A 14,919-nucleotide genomic window follows, 5' to 3' on the forward strand; every position below is an offset into this window, starting at 1 on the left:
AGGGTTTTCTAGCCAAATGTTTTTACAACTGGAGTTGTTGCTTGTGAACCATTGGTTGCAAATGTGATAGGCAATGTTGGTACAGTCTCGCATTTGTTAGTATTCTGTTTATGGTCCAATTTCTAGAGAGTAATTTAAGTATTTTGAGGTTCTGTTACTCAATTTGCCACTTCTGCAGCAATTTTTTCTTGGTCTCTCCCAATGGTAAACTTCCTATAATGTACAACCATTTTACCAAAGACAAACTGTTCAGCTTCTGTCAAACTCAAAGATGCCAAATTTGTTGACATGAATCTTTGAATCATTCATGGTATGAAGTAGTTGTAGCACTAGCATCCTGAACATCTGTCATTGCTTGGTTACCTCCTTTATATGACAATACAAATGTGTGGCCTTGCATGGCATCAATGTCAGGCACAAAAAATAATTTTCTTCCCTGAACATGCTTATTTTTTTTTTCTAAACCATTGTTTCCTTAATGGAATTAGAATTTTTTTTCACTTAGTACATTTACATAATTGGGATACGTTTGATGAATATATGCCTTTTACTGTAGTTATTTTAACTGTGACACATTAGTACAAGAATGAAAATGTGAAATGAGAGAAGTATTCATTAAAAAGGAAACTGAAAGCAGGATATTATATAGCTTGACAAGAGCCTTCATTTCTCTTTGTTTTTTTTCCTTATTTAACAATGGTGTGCTTTTGATTTTGTGTAGACTAATTCAGTATGCAACACCATGTACTATTGTCGTGAATTATTATAAGATGGTCAATTGTATTGAGACAAAGATGACATAAACTTGCCAGAGGCAAATCTTTGCCATAAATTTAGTTTATAACTAAATTGTACATATCCTGTGAGCTGCAAATACATCTTGAATTGCTTTCAGGTTCTTTTGCAATGACATGCTGTTTAATAGCATTTTCACAACATACAGGGCTATTCAAAATGAAAGATCAGATTTCAAAAATGTATTTCAAACAAACTGTATAAAACAGAAACACATTCCGCACATCACTGGATAGAGGAAAGTTCAAAATTTGATCCTACGGTCCTTGAGGTTGCATGCCCTCACCATGAGCACCATGTGTAGCGCGACAGACATCAAAACGGTAGACCATTTCGTGCCACACATGAGTCAACTGGTCCCTAGTTACTGAATTCACAGCTTCCTCAATTCGATGTCGCAAATTTTGAAGTCTAGCAGGCATTGATGGAACAAACACTCTTTCTTTAATGTACCCCCATAGATAAAAATTGCAGGGGGTAAGGTCTGGAGACCTGAGAGGCCATAGATTATGAGCAAGATCTTATTGTCCACCTCTTCCAGTCCATCATCCTGGAATGGTGTCGTTCAGGTAGCGCCAGACCTCCAAGTGGAAATGCTACTATAATATAAACTAGAAACAGCACTCGGTGGTATTCACTGGTACTTTTAGGCGGGCTTTTAAACTTTGAACTTTCTTCTATGCAGTGATGTGCAGAATGTGTTTCAGTCTTATACAGTTTGTTTGAAATACATTTTTGAAATCTGCTCTTTCATTTTGAACAGCCCTGTATTTGTTTAGATTTATGTTATCAGTTTAGAAACTAGTGAAAGAGATTTTATAAAGTTTTAATTGTCTAAATGTCTAAAAATAATCCAGACATTTAGATATTTAAACCATAATAACAAATACTTAAAACAGTATTTGTCATTATTACAGATGTAAAAAAAAAGCAAATCAGGGCATTTATGTTGTACAAGGGTACAAAGATGCTGTATGTGAACAAGTAAATAAAATAACAGCATTTTCAAATACTCTTAATTCAGCATACGGTCACTGAGGATGAAGCCTGTCCTGAGAATATTGGGCTCAAGACAGGAAATGGCATTAGACATGCTACTAGTCTCCTATATAGCACGTTTTGAGTAGCCTGGTCTGAAAAGACAGTCTATGGATTGAGAATGAAAATCCATGCATAATGACCCTGCAACTTGGAAAGAATATGGAGTCTCAAAACACACAATGACTAGATGTGGGATAAGAAAGCAAGGTGCAGAATTTGTTAGAAAGCTACATTAACTACTCTGCCACAGTGCCACCTAGTAAATAAATAAAATGTGTAAGAAAGCAGTATATTATTGGCTTCTTGAAAAGATACCAAGGATAAAATGCTTCTGGAACAGAATTGTAAATACTAGTACATTATCAGTTTTATTTATAGTATTTTTGCTTTTCTAGCAGTTTTCATGCTTGAATAGAAGTATTAACATTTACCTATTTTGTGTTCATTTTAGGAGGTTAGATAATTCTGAGCGGCCACTACAAATCTTTTATGATTACCTGTCTGCCATAGGCTATGAGGAACCAGCGTGCATACAAAAAGAAGCTGCCAATTCTGATTTTAGCTGCATGATCCGCTTCTACAGTGGTAAGTTGTATTTCTATCAGTCAGTTTAGATTTTCAGACAATGTTCATTTTGGTGAAGGGAAAATGATACAAATGAATTAATATTAAAACAAATAAGGACTGCACATTATCTGTTATCTGGAGATCTGGAAGATTTGGTTCAGACAAAAATCAGTGACATGTGTTCTGATATGAAGTAGCTCAACACATTTGCGTGCTGAATGGTTGGTGAAGATGCTATGTAAGAAAAAACAAATTTAAACAATACAGTTCCTGCCATCAACCCAGAGCCACCAAAAAAAAAAAAAAACAAAACAAAACGTGTAACCTATCATTGAGGAGAGACAAAGTAACAGTTTTTTAAGCTCCAGTGTCATTGTGGGCCTTTGACTACAGGGTCTTGATTTGAACAGTATCATGAGAATTGTCATGTAAACACAGGAAGCTAATGTTTGCAGAGCTGCAGACTACATAATACTGTAATACTTTTTTTCTGACAGGTATAGTAGTATATGAATTACATATTCATACATCTTTTTTACATCTTTGTAAACTCTTTATCCACCAGTATTTTTGTGTGTGCATGTGTAATTATTAAGAACACTTGTACAACTGCTCATCCTTGCAGTAAACTATGCAGGTAAACATGTGGCAGTGGAACTGTGCATAAAATAATGCAGATACAGGTCAGGAGCTTCAGTTAATATTCACATCTAACACCATAATGAGGAAAAATGTGAGCTCAGTGATTTCTACCATGTCACATTCTGGTTTGAGTGTTTCTGGAAAAGCTCATCTCTTGTGATTTTCATGCACAACAGTCTCTAGAGGTTACTCAGAATGGTGTAAAAAGCATCCAGTAAGCAGCAGTTCTGTGGATGGAAACACCTTCTTGATGAGAGAGGTCAGAGGAAAATAGCCACACTAGTTTGAGCTGACAGAAAAGCAATGATAACTCATATAATCAGTCTGTGCAACCATGGTGAGCAGAAAAGCGTCTCAGAATGCACACCATGTTGAACCATGAGGCGGATGGGCTACTACAGCAGAAGACCACATTGGATTACACTCCTGTCATCCAAGAACAGAATGCTAAGGCTGTGGACAGGCTCAACAAAACTGGACAGCTAAAGACTGAAAAATGTAGCCTGGTCTGGTGAATCTTTGTTTCTGCTGAGGCATACAGACGGTAGTGTCAGAATTTGGTGCTAACCACATGAATCCATGTACCTAAACTACCTTGTGTCAAAAAGTCCAGGATGATGGTGGTTTAATGGTGTGGAGAATGTTTTCTTGGCACACTTTTGGTCTGTTAATACTATTCAATCATTGCTTCAAAGCCACAGCCTATTTGACTGAGTACCATTGCTGATCATATGCATCCCTTCATGGCCACAATTTACTCCTTTTTCAAATGGCTACTTCCAGCACGATAATGCACCATGTGACAAAGCAGAAGTCATCTCTTTCATTTCGTGAACATGACAATGAGTTCATTGTTCTTTATTGGCCTTCCCAGTCACCAAATCTGAATCCAGCAGAATACCTTTGGGTTGTGGGAGAACAGTGAGATTCATCATGAATGTGCAGATGACAAATTTGCAGAAATTGAATGAGGCAATCATATCAACATGGACCAGACTTTCCAAATCTTGTGGAATCCATGCAACAAAGAATTGAGGCTGTTTTGAGATCACAAGCAGGCCTTACCCAGTATTAATGCAGTGTTCCTAATAATTTGTTCAGTAAATGTGTCTGTGTGTGTGTGTATATGAGTGTGTGTATAAATATATATATATATATATGTAACGGATGGCCGGAGGCACTAAATTTGCTTCTTTAAGGCACTGCCTCCCCCAAGATGGCAGGTTCCCTGCAGTGTAGTGGTGCCCCGAATTCCCGCAGGGCTCCATGGTGCTTGGAGTTTGGTATCGCAGCCGATGCTGTGGAAGGAATGATGGGAGACAAGGTTCTCACCTGACCTGGAAGTGGTAGCAGGTCATGTGGACGGAAAACCAGAAGCACTTCCAGGTTGAACAATATATAAAGGACCGCCGTTGACCCAGCCAGGGAGCCTGAGTCGGGAGGAGGTGGACAATGCTTGCTGAGAGGTGCGGAGGAGGAAAAAGAAAAGAAAGAGAGAATTATTGTGGCTGATTATTTGTTTGCCTGTTTATTTGTGGATGTTATGACTAGAATGCACTGCAGAAGGAAAAAAAAAGAAATAAATTAATTCCTAGTGCTTTTATCCTGTGTCCTGCACGTCTGTCGGTTGGGTTGGAGGAGCAACAGTGCCCTCTAGTGTCCATTATATATATATATATATATATACAGTGATCCCTCGCTATATCGCGCTTCGCCTTTCGCGGCTTCACTCCATCGCGGATTTTATATGTAAGCATATTTAAATATATATCGCGGATTTTTTTGCTGGTTCGCGGATTTCTGCAGACAATGGGTCTTTTAATTTCTGGTACATGCTTCCTCAGTTGGTTTGCCCAGTTGATTTCATACAAGGGATGCTATTGGCAGATGGCTGAGAAGCTAGATTGCTTACTTTTCTCTCTCTCTTGGCTGACTTTCTCTGATCCTGACGTAGGGGGATTGAGCAGGGGGGCTGTTCGCACACCTAGACGATACGGACGCTCGTCTAAAAATGCTGAAAGATTATCTTCACGTTGCTATCTTTTGTGCAGCTGCTTCCTGAAACGACATGCTGCACGGTGCTTCGCATACTTAAAAAGCTCGAAGGGCACGTATTGATTTTTGACTGAAAAACAAACTCTGTCTCTCTCTCTCTCTTTGTCTGCTCCTGACGGAGGGGGGTGTGAGCTGCCGCCTTCAACAGCTTTGTGCCGCAGTGCTTCGCATACTTAAAAGCCAAACAGCCCTATTGATTTGTTTGCTAGAGATTGTTTTCTCTATCTATGTGACATTCTGTGCTCCTGACACGCACTCCTTTGAAGAGGAAGATATGTGTGCATTCTTTTAATTGTGAGACAGAACTGTCATCTCTGTCTTGTCATGTAGCACAGTTTAAACTTTTGAAAAAGAGACAAATGTTTGTTTGCAGTGTTTGAATAATGTTCCTGTCTCTCTACAACCTCCTGTGTTTCTGCGCAAATCTGTGACCCAAGCATGACAATATAAAAATAACCATATAAACATATGGTTTCTACTTCGCGGATTTTCTTATTTCGCGGGTGGCTCTGGAACGCAACCCCTGCGATGGAGGAGGGATTACTGTATATATATATATATATATATATATATATATATATATATATATATATATATATATATATATATATATATATACACACACAGGTAGTCCCCAAGTTATGGACATCCGACATATGACTTACGAACGGGGCCGCAGCTCCTCCTTCATCTGTCTGGGGGACACGACGCAGGCTCCTCAGTAACTGCCGCTCCGTCATCTTCGGCCTGGGGACGCTGCAAGTGGTGGCTGGAGGGGGGGGCTATTTCGCTGCTTGCACAGTGTAGTGTCACTCGGGCGGCTCCCCCATTCATTCTCAGAGGGCAGCTGGGTGCACGGCCGCAGCTACTGCTCCTGACTGGACAGAGACTAGATGGGGCAGAGGGGGGCGTTTCACTGCCCGCCCACCACACAGCCTTGCAGTGTCCCTCGAATGGCTGCCCCGTTCGTTCTTAGTGGCCGGCTGGTGATGCTGCAAGCGGTGACCTGGTTGTGGCTGAACGGAAGGCCATTGAGGGTAAATGGGGTGGCGGGGGCCAGCATTGTATTGTGCCTTGGGTGGCTGCCTGTTGAATGGGGGTGGTGGTGGGAGATTCACTACCCGCCTTTGGCTGCACCCTGTTCGTTCTCAGTGGGTGGACGCTGCAGGCAGCATACTGTATGCAAGTGGAGGTGACTGTGTGGTGGGTGGGTGGTGAACCACTCCTCGCCTCCTTCATTCATTCTCAATAGGAAGCCTGCTTGTACTGTTACGTACGTAGCAGGAAGTTGTCTCTTGTCAGTACACCAGATGTGCTGACGGAGGGGTGCTTTCCTGCTGTGATAGCTGTACAGTGCTGTGCAGTAGAGCTCATCTTAACCTTTTGTCTTCACCCTTCAACAATGTCTCTGAAACACAAATCTGATGCAAGTGCTGGTGACACAGTAAAGAAGAGAAAAACCATCACATGGATAATAAAGTAGAAATAATAAAAAGGTCAGAGAGGTGAAACTCCATCATTCATTGGCAGAGCACTTGGTTACAGTCGGTCAACAATAGCATTTATTAAAATAATGTACCTGTTCCGACTTACACACAAATTCAACTTAAGAACAAACCTACAGTCCCTATCTCGTACGTAACCCAGGGACTGCCTGTATATATATGTAAAACCCTACCCCTAACTTCTGGGGCAATTCTCCTGCAACCACTATTGAAAGGAAAGTTAGTAAAAAAAAACAAAAAAAAAACAAACATAGGTAATGCATAAATGTACGCACCAACTTAACTATTACTATTACAATGTATTGCCTACCAAGAGATTGATGGGAGCAAAGGCACCATCAGACACCATCAAAATGGAATACCGCATTTGAACACCAGTATGCGCCTAACCATTCTCGATAAACATCAAGATATACGTGCTGAGGTGTGACTGTTAAATGCCTAAATCTAGCATCTCAGGAACAGCTGCTGGTTTGAGGTTTTCATACATTACAGTCTCTATGGTACATAGAGGATGATGCAACAAACAAAAACAGATCCACGGTTCTTTGGGTCAAAAACACCTTGTCAATGAAAGATGTCAGAGGAAAATGGCCATTTTTAATATATTATAAAAGCTGGAAATACTCTAACAACAGTGGTATGTAAAAAGTTATCTCTGAACACAGATTGCTACCTTAAAGCATTAGGACTGTGCCAGCAGAAGGCCACTTTGAGTTGCATTTTTCTCATCTAACAATAGGAAGGCTAAAGTGGGCACATCCCTCCATCTATCAATCCATTTTCTAAACCTGCTTATCCAGAGCAGGGTTGGAGGGAATCTGCAGCCTATCCGAGTAAGCATCAGGTGCAAAGCAGGAATAGTCCCTGGACAGGGCGCTAGTCCATCATGATCACCAAATCTAGGTCATTGAAGATTAAAAAATGTTGTCTGATATGACAAATCTAATTTTTTGCTGCACAAATGCAGATAGTAGTGTCAGAATTTGATATAAATAGCATGAATATATTAATCTATCCTGCCTTTTGCCTTTATAACAGCAGTAGAGTAATAACGAGAGGAGTGCTATGCTTAACACGCATTGTTGATAAATTTATTATTTTATTATTTAATGGCTACAGTCTTAAGTTTTTTTTTCCAATTGATACTTCCAACAGGGTAATGCACCTTAAGCAGGTTCTATAGATTTGACTGTGACCTCGGTTTACCCAATTTCCCAAATAGTCTCCAGATCCCAATATGACAGACAATAGTAGTCTTGCAGCATTAATATGGAAACAAACAAACATCTACAGGGACTGCATAATATTATAGGACACACTCTGGACCCCCTGGAGGTAGTAGCAAAGGAGAAAGTTAAAACAAAACTTAGTGCCATTATGAACAATTCTGTACATCCTCTATCTGACACAATAACAATGAGTACTTTCATCTATCTATCTATCTATCTATCTATCTATCTATCTATCTATCTATCTATCTATCTATCTATCTATCTATCTATCTATCTATCTATCTATCTATCTATCTATCTATCTATCTATCTAAAGAGCTTCTGTAAAAAGCCAAATATCCTTCCGGGGACAAATAATGTTCTATCTATAGACATCTACATGCTAACCATTTTTGATTCTCCTAAGATGAGAAATTGTAAAAATGAGTCTTTGATCGTAGAAGAATAGTTTAAGTTAAAAATGTAATGTTGCCTATAGAGAGAATATAAAATTATTGGGAGCTTTAAAATAAAGTATGGAAAGCACAGTGAGATGGAATTAGTTAGCTAGAAAGCATTACCAAGTGTACTTTAAGCGAACCTCAATGTCAAATACAGTTTATTTTGTCTTCTTGTCAGAACAGAAAACACTATCGTCTATACCAGCGTTTCTCAACCTTTAAGTATTTGCGACCCAAGTTTTCATAACAGTTTTAATCGCGCCCCCCTAACGTTTTTTTTGAAAGGAGCCCACTAATACCAATTTGTTCTTTTTTAATTAATGATATATCATAGATGCATGTTTTATTATACCTACTTAACTTTTATCGACATTTATCTAACTCTATATTTATTTTTCTAGTATCAGAATGTAGTTTAAGTTAATTTGTTTTGGTTTCAATAGATGTATTTTTCATATTTTCGATTCTTGTTTTCTTTTTTTCACATCTTCGCGCCCCCCTTTTTTGTTACAGTTTGAGAACCACTGACCTATACTGTGTGTATTCTTTTCTCCTCAAAAAACATATATTAAATTTAACTTAAATTTTAAGGTAGACAAAAAATAATAATATGAAATAAGGAATTAAAACATATTATAACAATATATCAAAATATGTAAGTGAAAATAGTAGTGAAAGTAGTAAGAGGTAAGCAGCAGAGGAGCAAAACACTTTACAGGTCTCTGTGCCTCCCTGGGAACAGACATAAATTTGGACAATGTTAATTAAAGTTTGCTGTTTATTTCTCTTTTGAATGTATTATTTCTTTATAAACTCCATTTTAAAATAGAGGTAATTTTACCTTGTGGAATTCTGAATAGTGTTTACTCAATATACCTATTTCCAATAAATAATAGAATGCAAAACTGTGATTTTTACATTGTTTGTCCAAGCATTCTGAAATATTTTGGCAGGAAAAAAAATGCATGTTATTCTGCAAGAATTACACATCAACCTTTAGAAAATGTGATTAGAGAAGAGGGCATGCATCTTTGTTGTATATATTTTGCTGGCATTTCATTTTATGTAATGTGCTTCAGTGAGTCATCACTAACTGATACAAACTGTGACCTGATTTTTACCATGTCACTTGGCTAGTCACATGGCTGTTAAAAATGCTCATATAGCTATGAACATTAATATAAGAATTTATTATAAACAACCATTTATAAACTAAGTGAAAATTTAGTTGCTTCCTTAAAATTAGGATCGGTCATATGATTTTTTGCTGAATATTTCCAGTGTAATGAACTGAATTATTAACATTTTTCTTAGAAATGTGCATGTATCTATATTTATATATGCATCATCTGGGAAGAGGCTGACACTTCTGAATATTATAGGGACAGCTTAGTTTCAATAGGTGGTAACAGAGTGTAAAATATATTATATTTAATAGATGATTATCATTATTAAATATTATGCACTTCAATGTGCTTTTGAAGGAAAAGACTCAAGAGCAGCATCAGGTTGTATTTGGCAGTATATATATAATTGCAGAGTGGTGTGAAATGCATTTTTATTTGCTTATTTCAGTTTTTATTTGTAATTCAGCAGCATAAAATCATGACTGTATACTACTTTTGTTGAATGATCTTATTGTGTGTCACATCATTGCACATTTAGCTCAGAACAGATTGTCACCTTTTATTCTTTCCTTATAGTTTACCTGATAGTCAGCCAGTATTGAATACATTCTGGTTAATGGAATTTTTTTTTTAATTTGCTCTAGTTACTTTCCATTTTTGCTACAGCAGTCTGATTTTCCAACAAAGGATATTATTTTTGTAGAAATAGTAGTGTATATTTATAGTATTTATTTTTTGTGTAATTCAGGAAAAACTAAAAGAAATCCAAAGCATTTTCTCTCATAATGACTGCTATTTTGAACCATGCAGTTACATGACAGGCTTGAAAATCAGTTATCGTTAGTTTCCTTATGTGGGATGCAGCAGCGTTACTTACTTTTATCGATAATGTGTAAAGATATAGTTGTACGTTGAATGTCTCTGAAGTCTCTGCATGCTTCTCTGTGCTTTATTAGGTAAATGTTAAAAAGTAAGACTTACCTCTTAAAATACCTGTAGATTTTCCAGTATTATATATGGTACAATAAAGATGTTCAGATCTCATGGGTTGTAGTGGTACTGACAAACCAAAGGTGGTAATTCTTTCATTTGCTTGGTGTAAAAAGGTATAGATTCCCACACTGAACTCAGCCCACTTAAAGGAATAATTAAGGATTAGCTGTTTGAATACTGGGGCGGCACAGTGGCGCAGTGGGTAGCGCTGCTGCCTTGCAGTTAGGAGACCCGGGTTCACTTCCCGGGTCCTCCCTGCATGGAGTTTGCATGTTCTCCCCATGTCTGTGTGGGTTTCCTCCAGGTGCTCCAGTTTCTTCCCACAGTCCAAAGACATGCAGGTCAGGTGCATTGGCGATTCTACATTGTCCCTAGTGTGTGCTTGGTGTTTGTGTGTGTGTGTGTGTGCGTGCCCTGCGGTGGGTTGGTGCCCTGCCCGGGGTTTGTTTCCCGCCTTGTGCCCTTTGTTGGCTGGGACTGGCTCCAGCAGACCCCCGTGACCCTGTAGTTAGGATATAGCGGGTTGGAAAATGGATGGATGGATGTTTGAATACTGATTTAGCAATTATTTTTGCTAGCTTTGCCCACTATTAAACTAGTAAACTTCTACCTTTACAATCAAAATATGCTCGCTGCTGAAAAGGTTCTAGTTGCACATCATGTTTTAAGTGTCGCATTTGTAAGCTTAATCTAACATAAAATGGCAAAACACAAATCTGTATATATACTATTGTAGAGGTTTATGGCAGGTGTTTAAATAGGAAGGGGCCAAAATTTGAAACATAGTCAATATAAGCAGGTAAAAAGCAAAACTAGAAAGTCCAGCATATTTTCTTCAAACAAGTTGCATCATGTTTGACTTGTTACAGACTGCAAGCCTCTTGTTTTTGGTCCAGTTTGGTCCAGGACTTGCCTTCAAAAACAGTTTGACCTATGTTCAATAATAACAGACTTAGAAATTGTTTCATTTATCTGGGATACTTACTGCCTGCTCTATTTAGTCACACAACCAGGCCTATTGAGTAACAAAACCTTTGCATGAGAAGTTTTTTTAAATATACCTGTACACATACATGCATGCACAAAGAAATTTGTAAGTAAAGATAGATGATAGCTTGTTTGTCCTATCAGTGCATATTGTTGATGACAAAGGGAAATATATTAATACACACAGACCTAGTTCTATAAAAATCTTAATGAACAGTAACATCCAGCCACTGTTTGTCTTTGCAGCTTTTTCACTTAATTTGACCCAACATGTTTAGTCAGTCAGTCAAACAATCATTTTCCAACCTGCTATATCCTAACATGTTTAGTTTAAAATTAAATATTATTGAAGTTGTTAATTTGATTCAATTTCCCATTTATAATATTTTAACATTTATTTATGTACATAATAAATGTATAAGTTAAATTACTTGATTCTGTATTATTTTACAGTACAATCGGTTGTAGTATATTGTAAAATCTTCTGTCAGTGATTACCTGCTCTTTAACTAAAGTGTATTTACATGTAAGTGCTGTACGGACCATTCCATACTGATATTTTAATGTGATAGGGCTGTATTGTTTAAAATGTTAGCAGTGGTTGCAAGTTGGGATAAGTGAAATTTAATTTTGGTCTTTCGCCATTATCATTAGATTAAAAATTAAAGTGTAGAGCTAAGTATGGTCCAATCTTTTGAAATGATTTTCTTACACATATTCAGGTTATTCATGAGGTTCTGCCTAGAATCTAGATGAATCAATTATAGATAAAGTCGGAGAAAATTGAATTTGACAGATCATCAGTGGAATTATTGTCCAACATGTCTTAGTATGGTCTCAACTAAGGTCCAAGTTATTGAAAACTGAAAAGTCCATTCTTTAACAGGTTTGAAGGTTTATAGGTATTAACAATTAGTATAGAAGGTTTATTAAGGGTTTTAGTTCAGTCGTAGCCCCCATCTCTGCCTTAACTAAGAAATCATCTCAAAAATGATGCTAGAGACCTGATACCTAAGAAGTCTTTAACAACTTGAAGTAATTATTTACACGTGCACCAAGCCATTTGATTTGGAAGTGAATGCAGGAAAATTACACCTTTGTTCATTTTTTTTTTTAATTCACAGTGCCTGAACAGAATTATAATGTATTCTAGGATTAAAACTATTCCTTGAGGAATGATATAACCAGTTGGAGGGTGCAAAACATTCCTTTTGTGATCTTAACAGACCATATAAATTAAATGTATTTGAAAACACTAAAATAGTTGAATGCCAGACAGACAAGACTAACATTGTTCCTCAGCAATTGTAATTTTGTACTTTCTTAATTGGCTGGAAATAAGAGTTTAGAAGCAAATGCTCTTTCCTGTCAATTTGCTGACACAGAATCTTCCATTTTTAATAAATTACTTAAGAAGTTGTTTCTGTCATGCAAGGAACTAAAATGAGTGACAGTTTGTGAAATGTGTATCTGGATGTTACGTACTGGATATCCTTATATAGGGGCATGACAGAGTGATTGGATATATGAGAGAAAATTATTAGAGAGAGTAGAATGAAAAGCATTGTATGCTGTTGTTATGTTTATTGAGCCGATCAATAAAGTAACACTTGGGAGCCTGTAAACGATCATTACATGGTGTCAGAAGTACCTCATGAAGAAGAGAAAGTAAGAACAGAGTGTCAAAGTTTAACCCTGCAGAAAACATCAACTTCACACTTCTGGCCGACTGGCTGGCATGGCACCAAAGATTCATGATGTATAGAATGGCCGCAAAGTTAAACAAAGAAAAGAGAGATGTTCATGTCATCACACTAATTTATTCAATGGATAGAGAAGTAAAAAGTAACTTTTCATTCATTTACTTTTGAAACAGAGGCTAATAAAAATGTTACGATGTTGTACTGTCAAAGTCTAATCAGTTCTTCATCCCAAAAGCAAACATTATTCATAAAAGAGCATATTTTTACCAGTACAAACACGAGCTCGGTGAGAACAGAGACATTTATTGGAGCTTTATACGAATTGACAGAGAATTATGAACTCACACAGAAGAGAAACGAACATAGTAAAGAGAGACTTTTTTTGTAGGAATTTGCAAAGAAAACTTTTGAGAAGGCTACAACTAACAACACATCTCACCCTTGAGACAGCCGGGTTAGGATGGTACAGATGGTGTGTTGCACAGAAAACATTGCTCAACAAATCTTCCAGCAAGAGAAACAATGGGGCAAGTGCACTGCACAGCACAGAAAAAAGACCATGTCACAAAGAGAAAGAGTACACCAGGAGTCTTGCTGAATTATTTAATTAATTACTGGCATTGCTGAAGGGAAGACAGATAATTAATTAACCAAGTTAAATCTCTCCCCATTCCTACAGTGGTATAATCAAAAGTGTGTATCACGATATAATTGAAATAATCACAGCTACAGTATATATCACCATATAATCCATGTTCATATACTTTTCAGATTGAATCCAATCAAGGTGCTTCTGTTGGCCCAATTTAATAGGTTAACAATGGATAGTTTTACTGTGGTATTTCTTTTTATAAGATCATTTTAATCAACTGAAGTACTTTGCAAAATAGTAAAATAAGAAGAACAGAACAAGAAATAAATATATATTGCACATGCCTTTTAAATACACAGGGTCCTTAAAAATGTATACAGTATAGACTACAATAAAAACATTGACAATAAAAAATAAGAATTCAAAGATCTGTTCTTCCCAATTGTTCTGGTTTCCCATTAAACAAGCAAGCCCAACTGGACTTTAATATTACCTTTCAAAACATCTTTGCGAAAATGAAGAAAAATTATGTAAAAACAAACCAAAGAAAATGTACATCTATATTGACTAATAATATACTTAAGTCTCCACAGTTGTACTGGCATATTCTACACTGTGTTTGAAGGTCAAATAACAATGATATCCTTAATGGTAGTGTTTTGTCTTGGTAGAGTAATACATTACAATACAATATACAATATATAACTCTACTTTCCCCTTTTGTATTATTAATATGTAGCCTTTGTCAGAATTCCTCAAATATCATAGACTTACCACTGTTTATAAGGTATTGTACCATATAACTTCTCCCCACCTTCCCTTCTACATGTATAACTTCAGGCAATTAGGTGCAGTAAAAGACAAGCAGGAGTTAAGTTACACTTTAAATAATGTATTAGTGATAATATTCATAAATAATAGCAATATTCAAAGTACATTTGAATATCGGCAACCATACAACCTGATAAATGCTGATGTGTAATTTTGGGCGGCACACAGACTTGTAGTTACTTTAAATGTCTCTAGTTAAGGCATCATTTTTGGTCAGCTTTCTTCAGAACAGGCCACATGCCTGTCTCAATATGGCTGCTGAGCTGTGCTCTTTATTGTGTTGTCCTTTTCACTTTATGGTGTGTGAGATGCTCCTTCATTAGATGGTAGAAGAGAGGGAGGTAAAGCAAGCAAATTTATTGATTTTTTTGTCCAACCCCTACAGCCATAGGGTGTCATGCTACTT

At 37.0% G+C, this 14,919-nt stretch overlaps 1 protein-coding gene across 2 annotated transcripts in view; it reads left to right on the forward strand.

Moving 5' to 3' along the window:
- phlpp2 (PH domain and leucine rich repeat protein phosphatase 2) overlaps positions 1 to 14,919 on the forward strand; it is a 213,412-nt gene that overhangs the window by 80,352 nt on the left and 118,141 nt on the right. For both annotated transcript variants that reach the window (XR_007935807.1, XM_028809782.2), the window contains exon 3: positions 2,288 to 2,421. Coding sequence is in view for 1 of the 2 variants with exons in the window: in XM_028809782.2 (XP_028665615.2) it covers positions 2,288 to 2,421 (134 nt within the window). In the remaining variant the exon portion in view is untranslated. The remainder of the gene's footprint in view (positions 1 to 2,287; positions 2,422 to 14,919) is intronic.

Source organism: Erpetoichthys calabaricus, chromosome 9 (genome assembly GCF_900747795.2).
Source record: "Erpetoichthys calabaricus chromosome 9, fErpCal1.3, whole genome shotgun sequence".
Classification (NCBI taxonomy): Eukaryota; Metazoa; Chordata; class Cladistia; order Polypteriformes; family Polypteridae; genus Erpetoichthys; species Erpetoichthys calabaricus.